The sequence below is a fragment of the Geotrypetes seraphini genome, chromosome 3, assembly GCF_902459505.1.
Source record: "Geotrypetes seraphini chromosome 3, aGeoSer1.1, whole genome shotgun sequence".
Lineage (NCBI taxonomy): Eukaryota > Metazoa > Chordata > Amphibia > Gymnophiona > Dermophiidae > Geotrypetes > Geotrypetes seraphini.
In genome coordinates, this window is record NC_047086.1 from 363,842,364 (window position 1) to 363,856,854 (window position 14,491).

Here is a 14,491-nt window from a genome sequence, read left to right on the forward strand (position 1 = left end):
TATGGATCACTCTCTCTGTGGAAGGGTTCACTGACCCTGCACCGAATGACTGCCACAATGGGCCTCCCAGCCACAGTCAGTCGTTAGAGGAGTCACCCATAAGGAAATTTAGAGGGGAATGTGGAGTCCTCCTATTCATTGCTTCTTGTCCAGGGAAGTTGTAGTTGAAAAGAATGTTGCTATGGGGACACCCTGGAGAGCAAGGAATCCTGGAGGGGGGCACATATGCGCCATCACCCAAGAACTACTTCCAGGGTGACTGCAATCGAACCCAGCACCTAGAGGTAAGGCCAGGCCATGGGATTCGGCGTTGCTATGAGCTCTGAAAATTTGCTCCCCGAGTTTGTTTGCGTGGCTCGGGAAGAAAGACCCGACCTTTCACAGACTCCTAATTTCCAAATACTCCAAGCATTTGGTTGGTTCTAGGCGACTTCTTGAAGCTGACTATCCAGTCTAGATCCTGTTCACCCTCTGGCCAATCATTCAGATTTGGGTATACCTGTATCCCTAGCCTGCAGAGTTGAGATGTGATCATCACTTTGGTGAAGATGTGTGAGGCCGTTGCCAACCCAAAAGGTAGAGCCACAAACTGGAAATGGAATCTCAAATATTTCCTATAGTCCAAGAAAATGGGAATATGAAAGTAAGCCTCTGTTAGATCTAGGGAGACTAAAAATTCCCCTGGAGCCACTATTGCAATGACTGAACAAACCGTCTCCATAAAGAAGCAGGTATTCTCAGCGTCACATTCATTGACTTTAGCTTTAGGATCAATCTCTAGTCTTCTATGCCTTTCTTGGTCACTATGAAGTATATGGAGTATCTGCCAGAGCTCAATTCTTCTTCAGGGACTGGTTCTATGGCTTGAATGTCCAATAGCCTTTGCACTGACACTCAGACCCTGGCCTCTTTGTCCGATCGTCCAGCTGGCAAGTAAATGAACAAATCTAAAGGAGGGTGAGAGAACTATCTTGTGACCCTCTTGAATAATATCTAGGATCCAGCGGTCCGAGGAAGTTTCCTCCCACTCCCTTCAGAATGCCAACAGCTTCCCATCAATGTGCGGGGGGCAGCTGCTGACCTGGCGTCAATGTAACTTTTTGGGAAGTTGTGCTGACACGAGACCCTGAGGGTTTTGCCAAATCTCTGGATCCTTGATAAGATCTCTGAGCAGAGAAACCTGCAAAGAACTAAGGAATATTGTGAGGAATAATAATTGCCTTTGCCTCCTCCAGTGGGTAATTGAGGTCTGCTGTCTGGCAGAGATTTAGGTTGGTGATCTGCCACACTGGTCATAAGGTCATCTAAGCCTTTACCAAATAGCATCTACCCTTTGAAGGGCAGTCTGCTTAAAGTGGCTTTGGAGGCTGAATCACCTGCCCTTTGCCTGATCCAGAGCATCCTGCAGGCCAAATCAGCATATGCCGACACCTTGCTTATGACTCTCATAATCCGCATAATCCACCACCCAGGGGCTGATGTCCTCTTCCTCAGCAGGATTCCACCTTAACCTGGTGTGGCAGGCACATGCCACGAATAAGGCTGCCACTGTAGCTTTGATTCCCAAAGCTAGCACTTCAAATTGCCTCTTAAGACCTACATCCACCTTGCAGAATGAATTTTCTTCCTACCACTTGGACCCCCTTGCAGTTCCTCAGCCAATCATCTAGCACAAAATTGACATAATATAGGATTAGAACAGCCTGAACAGTTCATCCCAGTCAATTTTGAGCCAAATCAAGGGGTTCTGAGGCAGATGGAGGCTATAGAAAAAAAGATTGCTTAAAATCTAAGATGGCTGTCACCAGTGAATTCACACCAAAAAAGGGACCATGGATGATCCCATGAAGTTCAAAAAACACCGGAAAAGGGATTTTGGAGAAAGGGGATCCTAGCTTTGACGCCACAAACCATTAGAAATCATTTTTTCTGACCCCTGTGATTTTCTCCTTAGGGAATAATGGGCTGTATTCACTGTGCTTTGCTCATGCCTGACTGAAGAAGACTTTCTGCCTCAAATCCTTGTTGGAATTACACTTTTCCCTCCGTATTCGCGGTGGATGCGGGCAGAACATAGCCGCGAATATGGAAAAACTGCAAATAACTTTATATATTATTCGCAGTTTTGAGTAAATGCCATCGTTTTTATTATTGAAACCGCAAATAACTTTTCAACTGTTATTCACGGTTTTTTGAAAAAAGCCTGAAGGAGAGGCAATATCCCAGCGACTTTAGGGCTTGTAGCAGGCAAGCAGTGATCCCCAGCGAATTTTGGGCTAATAACAGGCAAGCAGCGATCCCGAGTGATTTTCAGGGTAATAGCAATTTTCTCCATGCATACTGGGAAGCAGCGTTTCTCTATATGGATACTGGGAAACAGTGTTTTACTCTGTGCACACTGGGAAGCTGGGAAACAGCAATTTTGAGGGTGATTTTAAGCAGCGATTTTTGTGGGAGAAAGCATGGAAGCAGCGATTTTCAGAGTGAATGTTGGTAAGTGCTGAACTTTATCGGTACAGTAAAAAGAAAAGGAACTTTACTCATGATGTAATTTGGGGGGGCAGAATCAGCATCCAAAAAACCGAGAGTGCAGAAACCATGAATACGGAGGGAGAGTGTAATCCACAACTGGAGATCTTCAGGCTGCCAGTCAGACAGACTCCAACTAAGGACTCCACCTCCATGGATCCTCATGACACAACAGGGGGAGATTAAAATGTAGTGAGCTCCCTGAAATCCAAGAGGAATCACACAGGAGCCCCACAGCCTGCACTCAAGCCTCTAATACTGTAAATCAGAAGGCAAGCTGGATCCCAGAGGAACGGACCCCGTGCCTCAAGGAAACCCAGGCTGGCTCATCAGGTACACATCATAATCCATCCTTGCAGAGTCTGAGTCCTCTCTAAGGCAGAGTAGCCCCAAATATAGGGTCCTCTGGCCACCAAAGCCTCACAAACCTAAGAAAAATACTCAAAAATAATAAAAACCAAACAGAGTAGATCAGAACACACCTTCTCAGTTCGCTTGTAGAAGGAAAAATTGAAAAGGGTACTATACTCCTCTGGTGAAGGAGGAGCACAGATTGATCACCTAACGTACAGACTCCTGTGTTTATGTTAAAAAGAATCAGAGTTGAAGCAGATCATCAAAATAAAAGAATCTATAAACTTGTAAAATATTGTTTTAGAAAAAATGACTGTTCCATAAGAGCACGGTGGAAACGTGAAGAACTACATCATACTTTCCTGCCCTCTTTACCATGGTTTCATGATGCAGTTTGAAAGAAAAAGCATTTCAGATTACCATTACTATTTCTCAGTATGTGCAATCTGATAATCAAATGTTTTTAAATACAAAAGGTGAACTGGTTAGAAGGTACCGATTCTACAGACCTCTCTCAGTGAGCTCTTGTGCTTCGGTTACAAAGCAGTTCAAGACAGTGCCCAGGTTGCTAAGCAGCAGATGACAGTGCTGTAGAGACTGGAGAGTTTGCAGATCAATGAAGTTACATGAACCATCAAATAGTGAAGCACCTTATGGGTATAAAATATTACATGGTTAGTTGTAAAGGAGGAAATCTAGTAACAAACTGATCAACAACAGGTTTAACTGAGAACAAAGCCTGAAATATTTTTGCTTCACTTCCTACAGTAATCAACCACCACCCTTATAAACCATAATATACTTCAATACTTACAAATTCTGTCCAGTTCTTCTTTGGTACAAACTACTTTGTTCCATGTCCACTCCAGAACAAAGCGCAGGTTGGCTGAAGACCCTGGAAGCTCTGATTTAGTTAAAAAGAAAAACATATAATGATGCATAACAAATAAAAATCAGTAAACAAAGTTGCCCCACCCAGATCCAAACCAAAAAGACTAAACATTCTAAAAATCTGGCACAGATAGAAAACCTAACAAATAATAATAGAAAGTTACTAAGGTGGAGTGAAGCAGTCATATAGGCAGACATGGAAATCTCATAAGCTCTTTTCCTTTGAAAACTGGGATAAAAGGTCTGGCTAAATCTGCTCTCAGGGAACAAGCAAGACAAAGTATTTACTAGAGTTGCTCGATTCGCTGATTCAAATCAATTCACTAATTCACATCTGTGAATAAATTAAAATAGATTTGTTTTCTTAAAAAAAAAAAAAAAAAATCGGGCTTTCCGATTCAGACCAACCCTCCTCCCCGCATACCTTCGGGCCTCCTAAAGCAGAAGCAGCAGAGCTCTGGCAGTGAAAAAGCCTGTCCTAAGTGCTGACTCTTGCTGGCCATCCACTGCTGCTCCTCCTACTTTAGGAAGCCCTACGTGTGTTGGACACCTGGAATGCGCTTCCAGAGGATGCAGTAGGGCAGTGTACGGTACTGGGGTTTAAGAAAGGATTGGACAATTTCCTGCTGGAAAAGGGGATAGAGGGGTATAGATAGAGGATTACTGCACATGTCCTGGACCTTTTGGGCCGCCGCGTGAGCGGATTGCTGGGCACGATGGACCTCGGGTCTGACACAGCGGAGGCATTATGTTCTTAAACCCAATGTCAGAGCCCACGGAGGGGGGGGGGGGTTGGTTGGGAAGTGCTGCATAGGCGCCACAACTGTGGGTACCCTTAGCTCCACAGCTTTAGGCCTGAAGGCCGGCATGTTTTCCTCTTCTCCTCACCATCGTCCAGCTTCCCCTGGCCTCCCAGTCTGTCTTTCAAAATTAATTATGGCCTGCAGAGGATCCCCAGTGATTTAATGATTCTAGCAGGATGTTGTCTGCCTCCGCTGCATGTTCCCTCTGCCGTGATCCATCCCAAACCAAAACAGGATGTGACGATTTAAGTGGATGTCTTTTTGTGGACCAATCTATTCGTATCAACCACGAAATTTGTAAGACTCCTGGGGCAGGCCATCTGGGCTGAAACATGTACATGTCGAGTCACTGAGTTACTTTTTGGATGAATTAAAGGATCTTTTTGAAATACATCTGAGTCCACCAGTCTGCATAGGACATTTCCACTCCTTTGCTTGCAATCTTGTGTTTGTGGATTTGACTCTCCTGTTTTATACTTCATTGTAGCTATTAGAAGTACATGGAGGGAGGGGGCGGAAGGGGAAAAAAATAATGGGTCTTAAAACAGAGGAGAGGGAGAGAGATGGTAAACAATGGAATGGAGGGAGGAAGGGAAAAGAAAGGGAGATAGTTTGAACCCAAAGAGATGGTGTGGTAGGAGGGGAGATAGAAATACTGGATGGGGGGAGTGGTCATTAGAGAAATGCTGGACTGCGGGGATGGAGATAAAAAAAAGAAGATGGTGAGCACAGAGAAAGAAGAAAACATCAAATGGGCAGGAGAACCTGGCAAGCCAGTTAACAGAAGACAAACAGAAACCAGGGCCTGGTTTGAATAATAACCAGACAACCCTAGTTTGAATAATAACCAGACAACAAAAGGTAGAAAAAGACATTTCATTTTCTGTTTATAATATATCCAATTTGAAATACAGTGGTACCTCGGAATCCGAACTTAATCCATTCCAGAACCCCGTTTGAGTTCCGAAACGTTCGAGTTCTAAGACAGGTTTCCCCATTGAAAACAATAGAAACGGCATTAATCCGTTCTGGTACCTCGAAATCTGAACATAATCCATTCCTGAACTCAGTTCAAGTTCCAAAACGTTCCAGTTCCAAGACAGGTTTTCCCATTGAAAATAATAGAAATGGCACTAATCCGTTCCTGAACTCAGTTCGAGTTCCAAGACAATTTTTCCCTTTGAAAACAATAGAAACTGCATTTTCAAATAAATATAACAGTAAACACAATAGTTTTGTTTTGTAATGTTTTATTCATAACACTCTCAGATATTAACCAATGATAATGCAGTACAGTAATGTAAAGAAACCAGTCTGTGAAAAAGAAAAGCAAGCAAGTTGGACTTATTTTTCAAAGGCTTCTGTATTGTCGTTCTTGTCCGCTACTTCTTATTGTTTTAGACACTAAAGCGTTGAAACTAGAGAACTGAATGCGGGACAACTACTGTTCTCACAATTCCAGAGCCCTGAAGAAATGATTATCTTATTGTGAAATGTTGGCCATCGTCTAGTTACAGCGCTGTAGCATACAAAACAATAAGAAGCAATGGACAAGACCGGCAACACTGAAGCCTCTGTGAAATAAGTCCAGCTTGTTTTGTAATTTTTTATTCATAACACTCTTAGATATAGTATGATACTGTAATACAGTAGAGTAATGTTCAGTACAGTAATTTAAAGTAACCAATGATTACCAATCATGATTTGGAACATGAGGTAGATTAGTGTTAGGAAGGCAAGTCACTTTCCAGATTAGCCTCTGGTGGCTCAGGTGGAGATAGAATGTGAAAGCATGTGTTACCAGGCAGGTGTCTTCATTCTGCTCCTTTTTAGGCTGTTTGACAATGTATCACTTGTAGAGGGCTTGGGATCACCTGTGTTGGCATCAGGTGGATCAGGTGGTTTTGGTATCTTCATTCTGCTCCTTTTTAGGCTCTTTGACAACGTACCAGTTGTAGAGGGCTTGGAATCACTTGTGTTGGTATCAGGTGGTTCAGATGGTTCTGGTGTCTCTATTCTGCTCCTTGTTAGGCTTTTTGCCAAAGTACCAGTTGTAGAGGGCTTGGGATCACCTTCTGTGTTGGCATCAGGTGGATCTGGTGTCTGTATTCTGGTGGTGTCTTTTGCAAACCAACGTTCCCAAGTGGTTTGATGATGACGACCTTTTTGAACTTTTCTAAAATGTTCAATGATATCAATGAATAAGTTATCACACCTGTTAACAAGGGCTTTATCGGGGTGCCACTTCTCTATGACTGCGTGTGTTTTTGACCACTTGTGAGCAGATCCTTGATTTCCGCTGTGGATATGGTACCTGCATCTCTCTCTTCCTCCCCTGAAAAAATTTCTTGGGCTACTTATTTCTGCTGCTGCTGGTTGAGGTGCTGAAGCTCTTCCGTTGTCAGCTCTGTCTTGTGATCATCCACTAACTCATTGCCATCATCTTCATTGACTTCCAAACCCATTGACTTGCCCAGAGATACGATGTCAGGAACAGCAGGTGATTCTTCAAAGCCTTCAATGTTCCTTTCAGCAACACATTCTGGCCAAAGGTTTTTCCAGGCAGAGACCAATGTTCTCAAAGACACTTCCATCCATGCTTTCTCAATGATTCTTAGGCAATGGAGGATATTGTAGTGATCCTTCCAGAACACTCGCAGAGTCAGTTCCGTTTCATTTGTAACTTCAAAATATCTCTGGAACATAGCCTTGGTGTACAATTTTTTGAAGTTTGAGATCACCTGCTGATCCATTGGCTGTATAAGAGGAGTGGTATTGGGGGGCAAAAATTTGATCTTGATGAAGCTATATTCGCCCACCAAATTATCCTCCAGCCCTGGTGGATGTGCAGGAGCATTGTCGAGGACAAGGAGAGCCTTGATCGGGAGGTTTTTCTCCTGCAGATAAGCCTTTACATGAGGAGCAAACTCCTCTTGTATCCACTCGGTGAAGAACTGCTTGGTAACCCATGCTTTCACATTTGATCTCCACATAACATTAAGTTCGCTCTTAATGATGTTACTCTTCTTAAAGACCCGTGGGTTTTCTGAATGGTATGCAAGGAGAGGTTTGATCTTGCAGTCCCCAGTAGCATTACACCAAAAGAGTAAGGCGGTCTTTCATTGGCTTATGGCTGGGTACAGACTTTTCTTCCTTTGAGATGTATGTTCGCCTGGGCATCTTTTTCCAAAAGAGGCCAGTTTCGTCACAACTGAACACTTGGTTCGAAACATAGCCCTCACTGATCACAAACTCCTTAAACTCCTTTACAAACTCTTCAACTGCTTCAACATTAGAACTGGCTGCCTCCTCATGCATAACAATGCTATGGATCCCAGTCCTTTTCTTAAAGTTCTCGAAACCACCCTCTACTGGCTTTAAACTCCTCCTTTTCATTAGCAGTATCAGGCAGGCCTTTCACTAGATCTTCATGAAGAACTTTGGCTCTCTCACAAATGATTGTCTCTGAAATCACATCACCAGCAAGCTGTCTTTCATTAATCCAAATCGAGAGCAGTTTGTCCATCTCTTCCATGCTTTTTTATCTCCTAGAGGTCAGTGTAGTAACCCCTTTGGTCACATTAGCTGCTTTGATAGCTTCTTTATTTTTCAAAATTGTACACACAGTCGATTTAGGCATCCCAAACATAGCAGCAAGATCAACCACATGGGTACCGCTTTCATGCTTAGCGATAAGCTCTTTCTTAAGTTCAATTGTAGCTCTAACAGCTTTCCTCTTGCTTTTATTTTCCGCTGGACACATAGCTAATATAGGTGGCCTGAGGGCTGTGCAGGAACAAGATCAGACCCATGTGGCAGAAACAGCAAGAGCAGGTCCCCCTGGCAGAGGCAGCAAGAGCGGGTCCCCCTGGCAGAGGCAGCAAGAGCAGGTCCCCCTGGCAGAGGCAGCAAGAGCAGGTCCCCCTGGCAGAGGCAGCAAGAGCGGATCCCCCGTGGCTGAAATAGCAAGATCAGGCCCACCTGTCTGAGGCTGCAAGATCGGGTCCCCCTGGAAGAAGCAGAAAGATCGGTCCCACATGGCAGAGGCAGCAAGATCCGAGCATACAGGAATTGCAACCATTGAACAGCCCAAAGCTTTCCTCCCAGGCGGAAACAGGAAGCTGCGTTAGAGGGGAAGCTTTGGGCTGAGCAATGCGGGTTCGGATTCAAAAGCATTGTTAGGATTCCGAGACAAAATTTACTGAAAAAAAAAGTTTGGATTCCAAAACGTTCGAGTTCTGTGGTGTTTGGATTCCGAGGTACCACTCTATGTATCCTGCCAGAGCTGGTGTTAGACAGCGAATGTGAACTAGGACCTAACAGAGGAAAAGTCTTTTTTGTTTGTTTATACCAGTGTTTCTCAACTCGGTCCTGGAGTACCCCCTTGCCAGTCAGGTTGTCAGGATATTCATAATGAATTTGCATAAACTTGATTTGCATACACTGCCTCTAAGACCTTCTTAGATAGGACCCTAGCATTTCAAGCCGGTAGACAACAATTTTGGTTTGGTAAATGTATTCAGCAAGCTATGTTATCCTATTGCAGTTTTCAGAAATTAATTAAGACCACTTTGTTCGATAAGTTTATTACTTAGTGAGTTTTATTATTGAAATTCTATTTTACAAATATTTGTAGTTTTTACTGTATTATTGTATTCGATGATCGTCCAGCTCTTTTTAGTGTAAACCACCTAGAACTTTTGGTTATGGTGGTTTAAAAGAATAAAGTTATTATTATTATATGCAAATCTAATTCATGCATCTTCATTGTGGATATCTTGAAAACCTGACTGGCAAGGAGGTACGCCAGGACCGAGTTGAGAAACACTGGTCTATACCACAGCACCAGCATGGGTAGGAGAGGGCAAAAGGGGTGGGGTGAATGAAGAGGCTACAAAATAAACTCGCCAGGACGTTTTGGGAAAAAAAAAACCACCACCCAATTGGGCAGGAAAATCAATTCAATAGGCCGAATCAAATTGAAACAATTTTCCCTGAATCAAGCAGCACTAGTATTTACAAGTAGGAATTCCTACTTATAGCTTGCTTTTAACAAAAAAAACACCAAAAAATAAAACCCAAGAGGTAAAACAGAAAAATTAAATGCCAATGGGCAATAAGCATATTTGTGTTGGCATTTAATACATGAAAGTAACTTGAGTAAGGCAGTTTGATTCTAAAGCTCTATAGGGCGCCCCACCAAACACTCTAGAACAGTGTTCTTCAACCGCCGGTCTGTAGACCGGTGCCGGTCTGCAGGGCCAGCATGTGCATCGAGCCCAAGACAGTGTTCTTCAGCCGCCGGTCCATGGTGTGATCCATGCCGCGTTGTCTTCGGACCAGCTTCCTCTTCCTCGGTGCTGCAGTGCACAAAGCCGTGGGAAGAGGCTCCTACGCGCTTCCTGTGCCTGAACCAGAAGCCTTCTCTCTGATGTTGCAACATCAGAGGGAAGGCTTCCAGAGGCTGGATACACGAGGAGCTGCTGCCTATGGCTTTGTGCACTGCAGCACTGAGGAAGAGGGAGCCGGCCAGAAGACAACGCCGCATCGATCGCACCATGGACCGGTGGCTGAAGAACACTGTCTTGGGCTCGATGCACACCTTGGATCTAGTGTTCCTGCCCAAAGCCCAATTCATAGACCCTCAGAGTCCAGCCTGTACCACTACACCAGTCCCATGGTCAGACCATCACCTCATTGAACTTCATCTTCCCCCCATTACTGTCCTACCCGACCAAGAAGCCTCACCCTGACCAGACAAACCCAGGTCGCAGACATAGTCAACCTTCAAGACATGTCCGCAGGCATCCGTGACCTTAAAGAAACCTGCAAACAACAACTCCACTCCATCGACCTAGCCACCTCCACCTGGCACACTGGGATCCAATCTCTATATAACAGGCTGACCCAGTCCAAGACCACACGACTAGTTACTGACAAGACCCTAGCCCCCTGGTTTTCCGCTGAACATTGCACCCTAAAGAGCAACCTGCAGAGGGCAGAGAGGAAATGGGTCAAAAATCCTAATGAAATAACCAAGGCTCACTGGAAAGATCTATCTGCCGCTTACAAATCTGCTATCCAGGAGGTGAAGGTGGCTCACTATTCACATATTCTAGGAAAAGCCCCAAACTGATTTAGATACCCGATTGCCTTGACTAACCACCTCTTCTCAGCTGCCCAGGGTCAGAAGTACAACAATCCCTCCCAATCTCAACAGCGGGACCCTCTCTAACTTCTTCCAAACAAAAATTGATACCAGCCGCAACAAACTTGACTCCTCCCCCAGCCCCACCTCCCAAATACAACCAGGACCGTACCTGTTGAATCACTAACCTTAACCCAACTATGCCCGGTCACATATGACAAACTCACAAAAACACTGAAAGAACTCTGCCCCACCAATACAAGCCTTGACCCATAACCGTCCAGCCTCCTACTAGCCATAGAAAATGCTTTTGCAGAATCTATTCTCCTTATCGACTGGAAAAATACCCCTTATCTGGAAAACAGCTATGATCAAACCCACCCTCAAAAAGCCAACACTTGATCCAAATGACCCAGGCAGCTATAGGCCCACCTCAAATCTACCCTTCACCTCCAAGCTATTAGAAAGAATAGTGCTCCACCAACTGCAACCATTCATAGATCAACAAGGAGCCCTATCCCCTTTCTAGTCTGGCTTCCGACCAAATCACAGCACAAAGTCAGTCCTCCTAGACATCATTGATGAAAACTGGTCAATACTGGATAAAGGTAACGAAGTCCTACTGATCCTATTGGACCTTAGTGCTGCCTTTGACACTATGGATCATCAACTCCTCCTGGACAGGTTCGCTGGCTTAGGAATCAGATTCAGCCCTACAATGATTCACTTCCTTTCTACATCAGAGAACACAATCTGTGTTACTAGGCCAAAGCAAATCCAGTCCCAAACCCGTTAAATATGGAGTGCCTTAGGGTGCTCTCCCCATTCCTCTTCAACCTGTACATCAAGCCAGTCATCGACATTGTCCACAAATATAAGATCACTATCCACTCCTACACCAACAACTTACAACTGTTGATCCCACTAGGTAAAGACCTGATAATGTCTAGGTAATGTCGCCTAGAGCAGTGTTCTTCAACCTTTTTACACCTATGGACCGGCGGAAAAAAAAAATTAATTTTGTGGACCGGCAAACTACTAGGACTGAAATTTAAAAACCCCGTTTCCGCCCCGTTTCTGCGAGCTTGGTCCTCGCAAACCATCTGATCCCATCCGCACAAGCCTCAGTTATGATTTTATACTGAATGTATTTTATTAAAGTATAAAAAGAAACAATATTCAGTACAATTGTCATTTTATAAATTCAAATAATACAGAGCAAGGATCAACAAAACCCCTGTCTCCCCTCCCCTTCACTATCAAGAAAACTGAATAAGCCAAATTATTACAGAATGCTACACAGAAATATCATGCTAACAAAATACCGCAGTCACACATAGCAGGAATAGGGTTAGGGGAGTGCAACTAGGGCAACTGCCCCCCTGGTCAGAGAAAGCCCTAAGCCACTGCCTGGACTTTGCAGTCCCCAGTTATGTCTAACACCAGCTCTAGCAGGATATATATTTCAAATCTGATATATTCTAATCACAAAATAGAAATAAAATTATTTTTTCTACCTTTTGTTGTCTCTGGTTTCTGCTTTCATCTTCTTTTCTCTCTCTTCCTTCCAGCGTCTGCCCTCTCTGTCTCTTCAATCCAGGATCTGCCCCTTCCATCTACTGTCTGACCTCTACCCCTTCCATATGGTATTTGTCTTCTTTCTATGCCCCTCTCCCCTTTCCATCCAGCCTATGCCCCTCTCTCCTTTTTACACGATTCATTCCAGCTTCACTGCTCTCTTCATTTTTCTCTCTCCTACGCCAGATCTAGCAACTTTGTCCCTCTCAATTTCTCTGCTGACTCCCCTACCCATCTCATTCCTGTCTCTCCTCTTCCCCTCCTCTAATCTCCCTGCCAGCTGTTTCCTTCCTTTTTTTCTTCTCCCTTCCCTCCTCCCCCTGTCCAGCAGTAACTCTCTTCCCTTTCCTTTCCCTCCTCCCCTCCCAGCAGCATCTCTCCTTCTCCCTCCCTCCAGGTCCAGTAGCAGCTGTCCCTTTTTTCCCTTGCCAAGCAGCTTCCCAGACTCCTTTCCCTCCTCCCCTCCCAGCAGCATCTCTCCTTATCCCTCTCCAGGTCCAGTAGCAGCTGTCTCTTTTTCCCCTTGCCCAGCAGCTTCCCAGACCCCCTTCCCTCCCAGCAGCATCTCTCCTTATCTCAATCCAGGTCCAGTAGCAGCTGTTCTTTTTTCCCCTTGCCAGCAGCTTCCCAGACTCCTTTCCCGCCTCCCCTCCCAGCAGCATCTCTCCTTCTCCTTCTCCAGGTCCAGTAGCAGCTGTTCCTTTTTTTTCACCATGCTCAGCAGCTTTCTCCCCTCCCAGCAACTCTCCTTACTTGCCAGTGCTGCGATTCAGTAAGGCAGCCTCGGGTCCTTTGTTGGGTCGCACCGCCTCTGAGGAAAGCGGAAGTTGCATCATCAGAGGCGGCCCGACTCAGCAAAAGCTCCAAGTCTTCCTTCCTGAATCGCTGCGCTTGTAAGTAAGGAGAGCCGCTGGGAGGGGAGAAAGCACACTGTCTGAGGCTCCCCATTATTTCTCCGGCCATGCACAAACTACAGCTCCTTGATCATGCCGGTCCTGCGCGGACCGGCAGGAAATTGAAGATATTGATCTCGTCGGTCCTGCGCGGACCGGCAGGAATTTTCTGTGGACCGGCGGTTGAAGAACTGTGGCCTAGAGCTTGTATAGGTATGTGCGACACATAAATGGAAGAAATAAAATAAGACCGGTCCACCCAACTCACTAACTGGGAAATCAATTGCTTATACACCTAAGCAGCAGCGGGTCCAGCCGCTACTACCAGGAGCCCATAGACTTGAAAATAAAACTGCCAACCTGCATAAATAACTGTTAAGCATATATTTCCATTAGAGACATACAATTACTAGATGTATTTCTTCATATAGCTAGATAAGTGATAGTATTACTTAACTAACTTGTATTTCTACATATAGATTGATAAATGATAATACTGTTTAATAACCTATAATTCTACATATAGATTGATAAATGATAATACTATTTATCTCCAAAAGAATCTACATACACTCTTAGAGCCTGATAGCTATTAATACTAGATATCCTCTAAATAACCATATATCTTTATATAGCCTGTCAAGCTGATAGTACTGTATTTCTACATAACCTCATAGATCCTGTTAAATTGATAGTACTGTTTATCTCCAAAACTACCTGACAAGCATAGACAAATTGCTACTGCCGATACTCTTATATCCCATTGATAGATCTCCTTAATCCTACTTAACACTATTAGCTCCCCATGAACCAGCAATACCCTACATAATATTGATAGCCGCACACCAAGTACCTAACTCCAGACTCTCTGACTCCCTAAACAAAAATCACTATGCCTCCCAGTTTATCTACAATCACACTCCTACATTTAATATTCTTCCTACTCCTAACCAACAGAAAAGCAGAAGGATATCATACATCCTCTATCCCAACCTTAACAAAATCCCATAGATTCCCTCCACCTACCAGAAAACTATACTCGCCCAGAAACTTGATAGACTGCTCCTCACTCAACCATATCAGCATACCAACCAACTGGAGAAATAGACCAACCCTAAAACCAAAATCGATAAACCACAACTATCACCCACTAACCAAAGAAAATCTCCTCCACCCAAACTGCTCACCCACTCCCCAAACACTTAACACTACATTATCCTGTGCATATATGAACATCAGATCAATAAGCACAAAGCAGACCTTATTAAGGACTGGATAATTAAAAAACAACTAAG

At 44.3% G+C, this 14,491-nt stretch overlaps 1 protein-coding gene across 2 annotated transcripts in view; it reads right to left on the reverse strand.

Moving 5' to 3' along the window:
• AHCTF1 (AT-hook containing transcription factor 1) overlaps positions 1-14,491 on the reverse strand; it is a 368,321-nt gene that overhangs the window by 198,972 nt on the left and 154,858 nt on the right. For both annotated transcript variants that reach the window (XM_033936331.1, XM_033936330.1), the window contains exons 14-15: positions 3,698-3,787; positions 3,393-3,533 (exon numbers count right to left, since the gene is read on the reverse strand). In XM_033936331.1, coding sequence (XP_033792222.1) covers positions 3,393-3,533; positions 3,698-3,787 — 231 coding nt within the window. The remainder of the gene's footprint in view (positions 1-3,392; positions 3,534-3,697; positions 3,788-14,491) is intronic.